Here is a 14,739-nt window from a genome sequence, read left to right on the forward strand (position 1 = left end):
TAATCTAATAATAAATTAAACATTTTATTTATTGTTTCGGCATTTACTTTGTGGTAAGACATGTTACAATGATTAAAGAAAACACTTGTTTTTTACCACTTGAGTAACTAACTAACCATAACGCTACTTCCTCGCAGAGTTAGGCAGCGAGAATAGAACGGCACTCTTATCTGTTTTCTGTAAACATTGTTTTGATTATTCCTCCGCCTCCATTATTTTGCCTCCGATTATTTTGATTCCTGAATTGACCACTTTCAAGTATTTGAAAAACTCGATCATGTTATATTTTTTTCGATCTTCGTTCGCTTCTATTTCCAACTATATTTGCCGCATAAATTTGTTGTTACCATTATTTTCGCACTTATTCGATTAACATGTCCAAACCATCTCAACACACCATTCTTAATTTTATCGATAATGCTTATCTCAGTCAATCATTAAATCTTTATATAATCACATTTCCAACATCGTTTTGCCGCAAATTGGTCTGAGAGATCGCAATTAGTCTACTTTTATTGTTCTTTTGCCAACTCTATGCAGCTCATTACCAGCTTAGCTTCAAATGTACATACTCGTATCACTACAAAAGAAACTCATAGCATTTTGATTGCATACTACAATATAAAGTGTTTTATTAACATCTGGTAGGCGTTTCAGATGCTATAATGGTAGTATATTCAGTATGTTGATACTCAAATAGAGTGATGTATGTGAAACAGTGATGTGTGATTGTTTTTTTTTTATTTCTTATATCTATTTCATCAAAACCTGTATTTTTCTTGATGTAAGAAATGTTAAAATTACTTTCGAAGTTTTATTTTATTTTATTCCACGAAGAATTTTTTTATGAACGGCTCAAATAACCTAAATTACTCGCCAAAAGTTTGTTCTCAACTACTAAAAATGTGTTTTTATTATTTTCATATTCCACAAAATTCTTCAATGATAAATACAAATTCACAATATAAAAGTTCCGCGAACTCCAATAATGTGTATAAACGAGTTGTAGTGAGCAATTTAAAGTAAGTTCCGCAAGAACATAATGAGAAATTCTCCCTAAAGTGGAATAAAGTCCAGTCTCTGAGAAATTCTACCTAAAGTGGAATAAAGTCCAAGTCATTAGGACAATTCCTACAAAGGAAATCAATCTCAAGGTGGCAAGTTAAAATTGGCGGTTCATTAACTTTCAGCCTATTCTCGGGGTTAGAAAAAGGAGAGGGAAAAATAATGGAATTAATATGCATCGCAGCAATAATCTATTTGCGTTGAGACGTTTTACGTGAGATGAATTGTAAAACGAGGTGGAATAATTAGGAATTTATAAATCATACAAACGGCTATTTTATTACCTTTGTACAATGAAGAAAAATGTGCATGTATTTATAATATGTACTCGATAAACGCAAAAAAAACAGGAAAATAACAACTACTATTTTTTCGTATCTGTATACGAATTCCCCCTTTTATTGCCACAAACGACGTATTACAAAATACAAATATATGTACACATATATAGACAGATGCCGTGGCGTAGTGAGGTAGACGCTCAACTGGCGTCGCGGGTCCCATTCCCGCCAACTGCAAAATTCAAGAAATATTTCTTCAAGAAAGATCACATTTTGACATATCGACATAGATAAAGAAGAATACGAAAGTCTGGGTATTTACAGGGCTTGTGACCTGTCATAGGCTGGTTAACTGACACACGTGCAACATTCACCATTCTACACATAATTGACAACAACACTACTCATTTATTGGAACTCCTAGATATATTGATAAATCTCATGGTAATACATATATTAGATTGAGAAAGCTTATCAGATACCGATTTATTTGTATGAAAGATCCTGATAAATTTCGGATGAGAAATTATACAAATTTGTAGAAAAAACAAAAACATCCCCAGTGTAATGTTATCTTAATGATTGAATTAAAAATGATTTCTAAAGCAGAAATTATAATGTGACAATTATATTTTCTAGGCAATAAAATATAGTCTAAAACCTAAATAATATCTATTACTTAAGTGATAGATAATCATTATACAATATAAAAGCTAGTTTGCCAAGGTTTTCCCAGTCGCTTAATGAGCTTTCGAGAATTCTAGGTATATTCGCAAGAATTCTAGAGGTTCTTTAAACACAAAGCTCGCGAACAATATCGAACCCTTTATTGTTAGAGTAGGTACAACAAAAGGAAGGTATCTACTCCCATAATCCAATGCAAATTGACTTAAGCATTTTCTAATCGAATATGCAAACTAAATCCAGCAGCATTTTCTTTGTCATGCGCTACTATTATGTTTAAAGCTCTTGATGAAATCTATCATACTTTATTTTCATTGATGTAGATAGTAATTTTCTAGTTTATTAAATGATAGTTACTCTGTAGGCAGTCACTTTATGGTAATAAAGAAATATATATATATATATATATATATATGTATATATATATATATATATATATATATATATATATATATATATATATATATATATATATATATATATATATATATATATATATATATATATGTATATATATATATATATATATATATATATATATATATATATATATATTATATATATATATATATATATGTATATATATATATATATATATATATATATATGTATATATATATATATATATATATATATATATATATATATATATATATATACATATATATATTCATGTAAATTATACTTAGTAAATACCATTATTTTACAAAATCTATTACGATACGTGAAAAGAAATTTATTAATATACAAATAAAAATAAACCCATAATTAACAATGTGATGATGACTACAGCTTCTACTTATTATGCGTGTTCCTAGTGATTAAAAAAAAAAACACAATTTTTTAAAAAAAGGAATATTTAAATAAAAAACAGCTCTTTTATCCTTCAACAATTGTGTCCTGAGGACACAATTCTAAAAGTTGGTTTACTCGTAACTTGACATGCGGTGTTTGAATGTGATACAAAAAATATCGAAACACGTATTACAATAGATTTTAATAAATAATTTTTTCAAAGAAAAAATAATTTTTTTCCGATTTAAAGGCTCATCATAATAGGTTAATAAATAATACTGGTATTTTATTTGTGTTTATTATTTGGTTACGTATTTCAAGCTCCTGATATATTTGACAATTTGACATAAAAAAAAACTCACGGGAGAAAAAATGTAACAAAGGAAAAGTAGTATGTACCTACCCGATCGAGAAGATTGATATTAATTCAGTAATAAAAACTTTAAAAAAAAATACATATTTTTTAAGTAAGAAGAAACAAATCCACTTAAAGATCCATAAAATTTGTACATGAGAAGCAAGGTAAAAAAATGAATGCAACCTCTATCTCAAAAAACCCAATCAAGTAAAAAGTAAAAGTAGCCCATTATTCACATCTCTAGTATCAATCCTGGTTGTAGAAATGAGTAAATGAATGGCTTTGAATACGAACCTGACTTGTTTATGGAACAGTGAACACGTACACTCATTAGAGCTTATATCATGCACCCTGCGGTCTCTTGAGAATGTGCAGGCTACGTAGGAAGCTCTTAGGGGTGGAACGTTATAGTAAAGGAGCGCGATTAGTCTCGTGGCACTTGTCTGGATGTTGCAGTGTAATTATGAGGAATTCGCAAGTAGACTTTCAGTGAATTGAGACACTCCCTGGTATAAAGGATTCATTTTGGGAAGCTCGTGTAATTATATTTCTCTGTAGGGATACCTATTGTTTGAAAAATGAAACAGCAATAAGTTGTAAACATCAGATATGTACATGGTGTACTTTTAAGGCAAAGCACCCATAATTGAATGATACATACTCAAAGTGTACTTACTAACACACATATATTTTTGTTAAAATAAAATATTATTATTTCCTCATATTGTACATTTAAAAAAAACTGCTCGAAAGGGGTCAAAATTTTTTGGTTGTAAATTTATATAAAAACCCTTTAACATATATTACGATGGTCAAAAGTATGTGAATGTTGAGGGTAAAAAAAACAAGTTGAATAAAACAAGAGCTTATAACTCAAAAAATCAAACGAATACAATTATTGTTATTTGTAAGTGAGTCTCTAATTTTCGGCATAAATCTAGTTAAACTGGTTTAAGTACTCCAGTTTTATATAAATTTTGAGAAACATTTACCTTTTTTTAAAAAAAAAGTATAACAAAAAGAAGTATAACTTTTATGGGTTTTAATTTTTTAATATTTTTTTTAAATAAATCTTGTGAAAAGGACCAAATAACATAAACTTAATCAAGGTATTTTTTTCATGTTTTATTATCTGCTATGCTCTTCCATATGCAAAACGAAATATTTATATGCACTAAATATATGTTTTGAATAACAGAATAAACGATTTATTGTTATTTAAATATCAAACAATTCATTTTTATTAATAAAAAATGCTGTTATCTGATTATTGGTTTCACCGAAAATTTTGTATTTTCTTACGGTTTCTTTAAAAACAAAATAGCCATTGTTTCACATATTTTACGTCTAAACTTTTCCCAAATTCAGATCGAGTTTATAGAAACAAACCTAGACATGAAAGTATTTGTATTATTTTTCGTACTTTCATATTCCAAATTGAAAAGCCCTTTCTCATTGGATTCTTCCAATTTATTATTCTATGGGACAATAACGTATTGTTTGCCTGATCGAAATTTCTATATCATGCTCCAGTGATTTCATTTCGGTTTATCAATAATGGAATATTTATTCTCCAATATTCAAATACGGGAATTGTATTCAGGTGCTGGAATTCAGGTTTCTGAACGATATTACCGCTTGTTATAGGGGTCTTGTGTGGTATTGTGCTATACGCCACTACGAAGCCTTCAAACTACTAATGACTTGTTTAAATCGGAAATAAAAATACTGATTTTTTTTCGTGGGTAATACAGTGAAATGGTCGTATGTTTTATGTACTTTCCATCTTTTTTTAAAGAAAAAGAGAAATATTTGTGTTTTCATTATTTACAAAATTATCGTTATAAATAACGATACCCAAACCGAACTTGATCAAACTTTCAATGGAGATGCAACGATATAATTCCCAATTAGTAGTGTTCTCATGGATACTTTACTTTATGTTTTTTTATCAATCAGTAAAATCCTTTTTTAATGAATGTTTTACTAAGTGAATACCACTATTTCTTAAAATCTACCATGATACGTGTTTCGATGTCTAAAATTTAGAATAAGCTTCACATACGGTGTTTTAAAATGATACGGAATGCATCGAAACACGTGTAACAGAAGATTTTAAGAAATAGTAGTATTTACTAAGTAAATCATTTATTAAAAATAGATAGATAATACCACAAAGTGACTGCCGAATCAATAAATGAATAAAATCCTCATGAAATGTAAGATCAAGTTTTATTGGGTAATTTTGTAATATTAAAAAGGTCTAAAAATAAACTAAAGGTGTACTAACGGTGTACGAATTGAAAAAAACGGTGTACGATTTGGGTCTCTAGATTTTTTAAATAGTTAAAATGTTCATTTTGGCTCTTTGGCTAGTAAGTTTTCGACAACTGGCCTAAGAGGTGGGGCGTCGTAAGTTCCCAACTCTTCGGGTCAACACCGATGGAAGTGTTTGTACATACATTCGCAACAGAAGAAAAAACTTTTAGTTGAAAACTGTTAAAAAGAAAGAAAACTTGTCGATTTCAATGCCTAAAAAGGCCCCTTCAAAGGATTCTGTCTTATTTGTTTGGGACTCGGACGAACTATTTGTGTGGATCTCGTTTGGGCAAATCAAATACCCAAGTCGAAAGCATAACAGCGAATTACGTGACTACAGACTTTAGCGTCAGATGCATATGGAGAAACATTCGAATGAATCCCGAAAACTGGTCTAGAACTATTAAAATAAATATTTGAATATAAAATATATTGAGTGTTCAAATTTTTGTTCATATCGCTCACTCCTTTCAACAACGTCATAAATCAAAAATCGCCCATTTTCAGTTGTGTATGTTTTCGGAATGCCCAAAAAATGTACTATATCCCAGCAAAAGCGGCATATTTTTAACTTAATATTTACCCGCTACAGGGCAGAAAGTGATGTTTTTGCATTTTGAAGAAAAGGTATTGTTTAATTATTTTTTTAAATATCCTAAATATTTTTGAAATTGAGAAAAAACATACAGGTTTTACCTAAAACGATCTGTTGCACGGTAAAAAGCTCAATAAATGGCTTGATATTTATTTTTAATACATTGTTTTATATTTTTAAACATTATAAACAATCTCCTGACAAATCAACTTTTTTTTATTTATGACGTTGTTGAAAGGATTCTAGATTTTCTCCACTAAGGAGTTAATTATACCAATAATTTTTGTTGATATCTCAACATAGACGAAAAATAAAATGGAGTGAGAGCATTTGCAGGGATTACTTTCTGTCATTGGGTAGTTAAATTTCTTTATTTGCTGTGTAAAATTCGTTCGTAGATTTTCTTTCACCCTATTTATCAACATTGAAATGTCAGCGAAAAAAATACATGATTATACCTAATTTTTTGTATTGACAGAATCAAAAATATCACAGCAAGCAACCATTAAGCACAAATTATATTGGATTGAGAAAAGAAAATTACAAACTGTATTCCTAATAAAATATTTAATTTTTGTATGCAGTTTATACTTTGATTATTATTTTTTTATATATACATAAATGGTTGTAGTAAACTCATATGTATTGTATCGTGAGATTGATCAATTTATCTGGGAGTTCCGAAAATTTGAGTGGTGTGGTTAATCATGGGTAGAATGGTGAATATTACACTTGTGTAGTCATTTAACCAGCGTATGATAGGTCATAAGCCCCGTAAATACCCAGACTTCCATATTTTTCTTAATCTTTGTCGAGATGTCAACATGTAACTCATAACATAAGTGGAAAAAACCTAGATTTGTGAAAAAGTATTTGTACACACTCGAAATGTTGTAACATTACAAATTATGTAGTTCTTAAATATTTTAAAGTAAATTGGTGGGAATAATCTAAGGTTTAGAGAATAAAACGCTACATGAGTTTGTCTCTGAAAAATTATTCGTCTATTTTACATTCATGCATTTCTTCATACATACCTGCATCAGCGTTATCATTCTACTTTTTCCTTTTCTATTTGCAATTAAACGGTGCATAGGGTACCGCATCTGATCAAAGCAACGTTAATGTAATTATCAATTTAATTACATTTTTTATATCATAAACAAGTGTATACCTGGAATATTGAAGCATTTTATCGATCAAAGACTGACTTTGGAAATAACATATATAAAGGTATATTACTAACATTTTGATTTTTCCCGTTAAATTTCTGACAAGTAATGATTATGCCTCGTTATTAATATAGCAATTCAAGGTGATCAGTATGGCGGTCAATATCCAGAAGAGAAACATATCGTTTATTGCGTAATATATACCCGTTGATAACTCAGGAGTTAGAGGTACCTGTAATAATTATTATGCAAGTGTAACTGAAACCTTCTGATCCGGAAATTGATCCTTTGCGAAACATCCCTCGGGCAACAGTTTACGTTGGTGAAGTTACAAAGCCTAACTATATTCGATAGGGTAAAACGGATCATTTCCGCTACAGTTATTGAAGCTGACAGCAAAGTCCAATCGATGTTCGTGTAAATGAAATATATTTTGAGTAATATAATATCTGTTATACTCGAACATAGGTCAAATCAATAAGCCTTTGCAATTTGAACGGCATTGCCATGGATTTTGACTCTCGTATGCATTCAAATGAGCTAAAGTATCCTTTCAGTATATTGATTCTCACACGCATTCCAATGAACAATAGTATTGTTTGAGTATTTTAATTCTCATATGAATTCAGATGAGCAAAGGTATTGTTTCAGTTTTTTGATTATCATGTGCATTCAAATGAACAAAAGTATCGTTTCAGTTTATTCATATTCTCATGCGTATTCAAATAATCAAAAGTATTGTTTTAGTTTTAATGATTCCATATGCATTCAAATGAGCAAAAATATTTTATCACTATTTTGATTCTAATACGTATTTAAATTAGCAAAAGTATTGTTTAAGTTTTAATGAATTTAAATGCATTCAAATGAGCAAAAGTATTGTATCAGAATTTTGATTTTTATACGCATTAAAATGAGCAAAAGAATTGCTTCAGTTTCTTGATTCTCATATGTATTCAAATTATTAAGTTGTGTTCCAGTTTTTTTTTTAATTATTTTCATGTGGATTCAAACGATTAAACGTATTATTTCCGTTAAGTAATATACAATAATAATAATAATAAAACCCTTATCCGCACCCCAATGGTGCATAGGGCACTGCGTCATACAAACGCAGTGTTATCTTGATCGTTTACACATGAAGGAAAGGTGATCAGCCCTCCGCTTCAGGTACCAGTGTAATATTGAATAAATATGACAGTGAAAAAAATCACTTATATTTATTTTACCCCTCTTGGGCATCGAACCCGGGACCTCCAGAACTGACCATTACACTACGGAGGCGGACATATATAATACTGATTTTTAAAAATATATAAGGTTTAAAACATATTCAAAACACACAGTTCAAATGCTACATCCCACTGAAGCCATAATTTCATGTTATTTGAAACTCTTTTATTTTATTTTTTGTTCCCAATAAATTATTTTTCCTTTTTAAAATTATTGTACGAATATGACAATACATAAATTGAGTTGAATTTTCGGAAAATGTGAAGTCATATTTAAAACGGTAGAAATATATTATTTAGGTATCGTTTGGCATAAAATCGATTCGGAATATCCATTAGACGTAAAAAAGAACATTTATCATGCGTAAAAATAACCACAAGGGCATAAATTACATTCCTTACTTTATAGGCTTACCCGTAGCGTAAATCTTAAAAATCGACGTTATTTTATTTGTATGTTACAAAAACATTATGCGCAGAAGAGACATTCACCCTAATGATATAAGAAGAATTCTCTATTTTTTCTCACCTGTTCTGGTGTTATTTGATTTATATTCAACATTCCTGTAATGGAGGTAAAAAGCACCAGTTTTTTTTATGTATTTAGGGAAGTCCTTTGACATTGAGGGGTAATTCCCTTAAGACGTTCCGAGCGTTTTGTGTGTGAACACAAAAACATCCTCCTTCTTTTTACTAAGACATCTACCTGCAAAAGCTTTTAGCTGTACCAATCTGCAGGAGAGACGCCGGACTTTATATTCAAGGCTTAGAATGCTTAATAGGATAATTTATCTTAAATGACAAATAACCTTGCTTAACGCGTCTACATTTATAAGACGAAAACATGGTTTGATGTAATATATATTAAGTTTGAAGAGTAAGTACATAAATGATAATCCTCAAGCAGACTAAATAACTAACTAACTAACTTACTATCATGCCGCTTCCCGTAGGGATGAGCAGAGAGAATAGAACGCCAAACAAACCTATATTTGCAAACAATGTTCGCCTCTTCCACATTTATGCATTTCTGCATACGTATCCAACGATTATTCAGACACCTGGCTTAACAAAATATAATTAATTGGATTTTCCTCGGTCTTCTTTTGCTTCTATTGCCAACTAAGTTCGCCACATATTTTTTTTACTGTTTTCTTCACTCACTCCGTTCACATATCTAAACCATCTCAGTTTTATCGGTAATGCTTATCTCAACTTTGCATTCTTTCCTCATCATACATCGTTTTGGCAAACATTCATATGAGAGATCGGATTTCGACTGCATTCACTCTAATTTCATCCTTCTTTTGCCAGCTCCGTGCTTCACTTCCACTCATTAGGGCTGGTATCAGGACTCTATTATGCTCTGCCAGTTTAGCTTTCTCTGAAAGGTTTTTATTTGCTACAACTGATAATAGTGCACCACTCACTCTGTTCTTAGCATTCGCGCTCCTTTCTTTATCATTATTAATATTTCCAGCCCTAAAAAATACGATCATAATCCTCTAAATAAAAAGAAAGGTAAATGATCCTTTGTTCAAATCTGAAATTTCCTAACGTTATTCACAGGTAAAAACATGTTTTCAATAAACAGTTTTTTTAGTGCAATGGAGACACTATATATTTAAAGTAACAGCAACTCGTTCATTTGTTTTTGCCAGATAGCGTGCTTCTTGACATCTGCTGTAACTAAGCATTATTATTGTTTTCGATTGCATTGTTGTTTTATAGGTTTTTGATATTTTCATTGAATCACAAGCTTCGTTAAATGAAATATTTCAGAAATGTGTGCTTTTTTGTTGTTGTTGTTTTCCATTTTTTTATTTCCGTGAAACACGTAACTTATTTGTCTGTTTCTGTAATGGTGGTATAATGTTTTGTATTCACGACACGTTTTGATATTGATTATAAAAGTTGAATTTTTGTTAAGAAGTTTAATAACATCGCGTGTGGTGTGGCGTTCTTTGGGATTTCATGGTGGTTAGTTAGTAAGTTATATTAGGCCATACAGATATAATTAGTTTTCTTCTTCTTCTTGGAGTAGGCCTTGTGGCCTGTTTTCGAGAGGGATTAGCCTCCTGCGATGTCGATTCTCAGAAGTCAATCCATCTCTTTGGTGGTCTGCTCGGAGTCGTCTAACTTAGGGCCGTGCAATGCAATGTGGGGAAGTCTGGATGGTTCTATTCTCCTCACATGCTCATACCATTGTCTTCTTCGTTGCCTTCCCCACCTAACGACATCTTCGATCTCGTATGTTTCTCTTATCCTGGTGTTCCTTATTCTTATCTCGTAGACTAGATATGTTACTTAGAGTCTACATTTATGACACTCTTATCGGTTCTGCATTCGATCCCATATGTCATGATGGGTCACACATAAGTTTTATGTATTTTACTCAAGTTTTTTTTACAAATGAATTTTCTCCACGACAGTTTGTAATTAATAAATAATTTAGTAAGGGTCTTGCATATGTCTAAATAAACGGGTTTCTGCAGAATAACATGGCTCTTGTAGACTCATTCCATATATGCTCCTAAAAATCCTCGATTTGACACTCTTAGCGCGTTTTTTGTTAGCAGATATACATAATGAGTAAAAATGGTCGTTTCATAATATAAATTATCACATTAAGATTGTTATTCAACGTGATTTTTTTTTCAAATACATTACGCGGTGCCATTTCTACAAATTGCCTAATGGGAATGTTTTTTTTTTTCATGTTTACATACATTTTTAATATTAACATACGTTTCCGTGTAAAGTGAGGATGAATTGCAAAAATGCCGAAATAAATAACCGCGGTGTGAAATATCAAAGATATATTGTTACGCTGGAACCATATCTACAAATTTTCGCACAAAATGAACAAAGCATTTCCAGTATAATAATTTCCTTTGTTCCAATCAACCCCGACCGGTTCACTTATGTTGTTTCCATCCGAAATAATATTCCGTTGGAAGGCAGTAGTAACTCAATTCAAACACGGAAGTGCTTCGCTCGCGCGAATATAGACAAATCACATTGCTGGCAATGACTCAACTGGGCTCATAATCAATTTTAATTAGAAAATCAAAATTAATTCTTACACAACTGTGCGTCAAAACGATGTTTGATAGATGTTTTAATTGTGATAAAAGGAATGAATGCAAGGCTAAGATAAGCAATTTCGATACAATTTTGGAATTACTAAATAAAACACTTATAACTTAGTTATTATTTAGACCTGAAGATGGAAGCTTAGCTTCCGAAACAAGTAGTCATAAATAAATTTAAGTGGTAAAAAAACAAATATTTTATTAAATAAGTTCAACATGTCTTACCACAAAGTAAATGGCAAAACAATAAATAAAATACTATTTAGGAAAGTTAATTGAGATGGTTTGGCCATGTGAATCGAATGAGTGAATAATGAACAGAAAAACGAATTTTGGTAATCAATGCAAAAGAAGACCGAGAAAAATGTGGCTGGATGAAGTATTTTGAATACTTGGGCGTGGTTAGATAAGAAACTGGAATTGAATGCATTTGGAAAAGGCGAAATTTGTTTGCAAAGCAGATAAATGTGGTTTTCTATTTTCTCTGCCTACGCCTATGGGGCATTTAGTTACTTAGTAAGAAGATTATCATTTACTTGCTCTGCAAACTTAATACACGTCAAACGTGTTAAATAAGGTTATTTGTCATTTAAAATAAATTGAGTGGTCCACTTGCAAAACACGTTATGATATTTTTTTTTTGAAAATGGGTCTCATTGGTAGAAAATTTAAAATATTAACATCCATATTGAACATAATCTGCCAAAACTCATTATGTTAGGAATTAAGTGAAAACAAAAAATCAATACTCTTGAAAAACTTGACAGACAGCTCACTTCCTAAAATCTGTCAAAAAAGCTCAAATCGTTAGAAGATTTAATATTCTACACATTATTAGTATCATTGAAAGCTGTTCCACCGCATTCCCGGATCTGATACAGAAGCATCTAGGCTTCCTGACAGGCCTTCTCTTGCAAAGCAATTTAAAAAAAAATAAGTTGAGAAATTTATTGAAAATGTGAAACAAAATTGTATCCCGATTTTACTGTGATTTAACATTTAAAAGCTTTCAATATCCCTATTACTGTCAATCAAAATAAATACAAGTTTGTAAATCCATCACCAAATTTTCTAGAAGTTATTAGTATCATATTGAAAGCTGTCCCACCGCATTTCCAGATCTGATACAGAAGAATCTAGACTTCCTGACAGACCTACTCTTGCAAAGCAATTTTTTTTAACTACGTTGCGAAATTAATTGAAAATGGGAAACAAAATATAATTGTAACCCGATTTTACTGTGAATTTACATTTACAAGCTTTAAATATCCCAACATTTTGGGAGTGTCCATTTGGACACTACCAAAATGTTTTAATAATCCAGATTTGTGAACAAGTATTTACTTGTTCACAAATCTGGATTATCTTCAATTATAGAAGTATTTTTCATATTATTTGACAGTCTTCAGCCCCGTAAATGCCTAGACATTCATATTCTTCTTCATCATTGATGAGATGTCAAAAAATAATATGTAAATATCTCTGTCCCTGTCAATTAAAATGAATAGAAGTTTGTAGATCCACCACCAAATTTTCTAGAAGTCAGTAGTATAGTGTCTATGTGTATCCTCACGTATTGTTTCGCATTGTTCCAGTTCGCTGAGCGGCCTCTCAGCGCGATGGGCGCGCGTCGTGGCGGCGCCGGCGGCCACTAGCGGGCGCATCATGCGGCGGCCGGCTGGCCGAGCGGGCGCGCTGGCGTGCTGGCTGGCGCTGGCCGCGCTGGCGGCGCTGTGCCCGCGCGCGGCGCCGCAGGCCGCGCAGCAGTGCCCGCCGCACGCGGACATCTCGCCCTGCTCTTGCAGCGTCAAGAAGAACGGCCTGGACCTGCTGTGCGAGTTTACGGACCCGATACACATCAACAAGTGAGTCTAATAACCTTTCCCGTACTGATCATCAAAAATTACGGGATACCAAAAGACCCCAGTTCATTTTTGTATGGAAATCGTCGTACGCAGCTCGTGAGTCACAAATTCCACTTCCTTTTCAGCGCGCAGCCGAGCGCTGACCAAGCGAGAGGCCGGAAATCGGATCAAACGAAAGCGGAACAATCTAATTGTTACAACAATCTAATCTCTTTGTGGTAATACCACGTTTATTAAATTGAAAGAAATATCATGTCGCTAGCAGACGAAAATTAACGTCCTGTTATATAAAAACGTAGAACTCGCGGTATTGACTAATTGCCCTTTTCATCAAAATTTTTTTAAAAAATATTTAACGATTTGAAATCATAAAAAAAATATAAAAAGTAGGATGTAAGTAGTTCTTATAATACTAACTTATAAGAATTCTTATAAGCGTGTGTTGAGATGGTTTGGACATGGCTAAAACCAATTTATGAGGCGAATGTAATTGGAAAAAGGAGCAGAGAAAGACCGAGAAAAACATGGCTCGATCAGGTATGCCAAATACTTGAAAGTGGTCAGGTTAGGAGTCGTAACAATCAGCGGGTATGTGTGAGGAGATGCATGAAGTGAAAGAGGCGAAGAATGTTTGCAAAGACAGAGTGGTTCTATTTTCTCTGCATTTCCCTGCGGGGAAGCGGCGTGATGGTTAGTTGGTTAGTTAGTTTTATAATACTAACCTTATCAAATTAAAATTCTTATAAAGGGGATTTCAATCCCTCTGTTTAAGCCGGCTAGGTAAATGTTACAACATTTTGGGTGTGTTAAAATCCTTCTTTTTTTCTACTTGGTGAAGGCATTTTGGCTGGTTTTAAAGAGGGATTAGACTCCTGCGATGTCGATTCCCGGCTGTCAATCCATCTTCAAAAGCTTTTTTAAACCAACTACTTTTACATGAAGCGTCTTGAGATTTATGATGTATACGAGTTCCAAAAAATTGAGTAGTATGGTTGTCAATCATTGGTAGAAAGGTGAATGTTACACGTGTATAAAATGATCACTTAAACTAGCCTATGACTGATCGCAAGCCCGGTAAATACCCAGACTTCCAAATTCTTCTTTATCTACACTGGGAAGTCAAAATTATGATGAAATAAAATTATGTATTCTTTTCATATTACAAAAAAAATTATCAGTAGAATTTCTTGTTAAATGGAAAAGTCTACGCTATTGGTAATGTGTACTTAAAAGAGATAAATAATCAGAATCCTACCATCTAAAGATTTTTTTTTTCAA

The 14,739-nt window shown here is 31.9% G+C and overlaps 1 protein-coding gene across 6 annotated transcripts in view; it reads left to right on the top strand.

Annotated features, from left to right (window-relative positions):
• Window positions 1-14,739, top strand: part of LOC148308276 (uncharacterized) — a 167,235-nt gene that overhangs the window by 97,308 nt on the left and 55,188 nt on the right. For all 6 annotated transcript variants that reach the window (XM_088262009.1, XM_088262003.1, XM_088262004.1 and 3 more), the window contains exon 3: window positions 13,192-13,461. In XM_088262009.1, the coding sequence (XP_088118135.1) occupies window positions 13,192-13,461 (270 nt within the window). The remainder of the gene's footprint in view (window positions 1-13,191; window positions 13,462-14,739) is intronic.

The sequence above is a fragment of the Brachycentrus maculatus genome, unplaced genomic scaffold (assembly GCF_059751285.1).
Source record: "Brachycentrus maculatus isolate JH-2025_06_01 unplaced genomic scaffold, ASM5975128v1 h1tg000172l, whole genome shotgun sequence".
Lineage (NCBI taxonomy): Eukaryota > Metazoa > Arthropoda > Insecta > Trichoptera > Brachycentridae > Brachycentrus > Brachycentrus maculatus.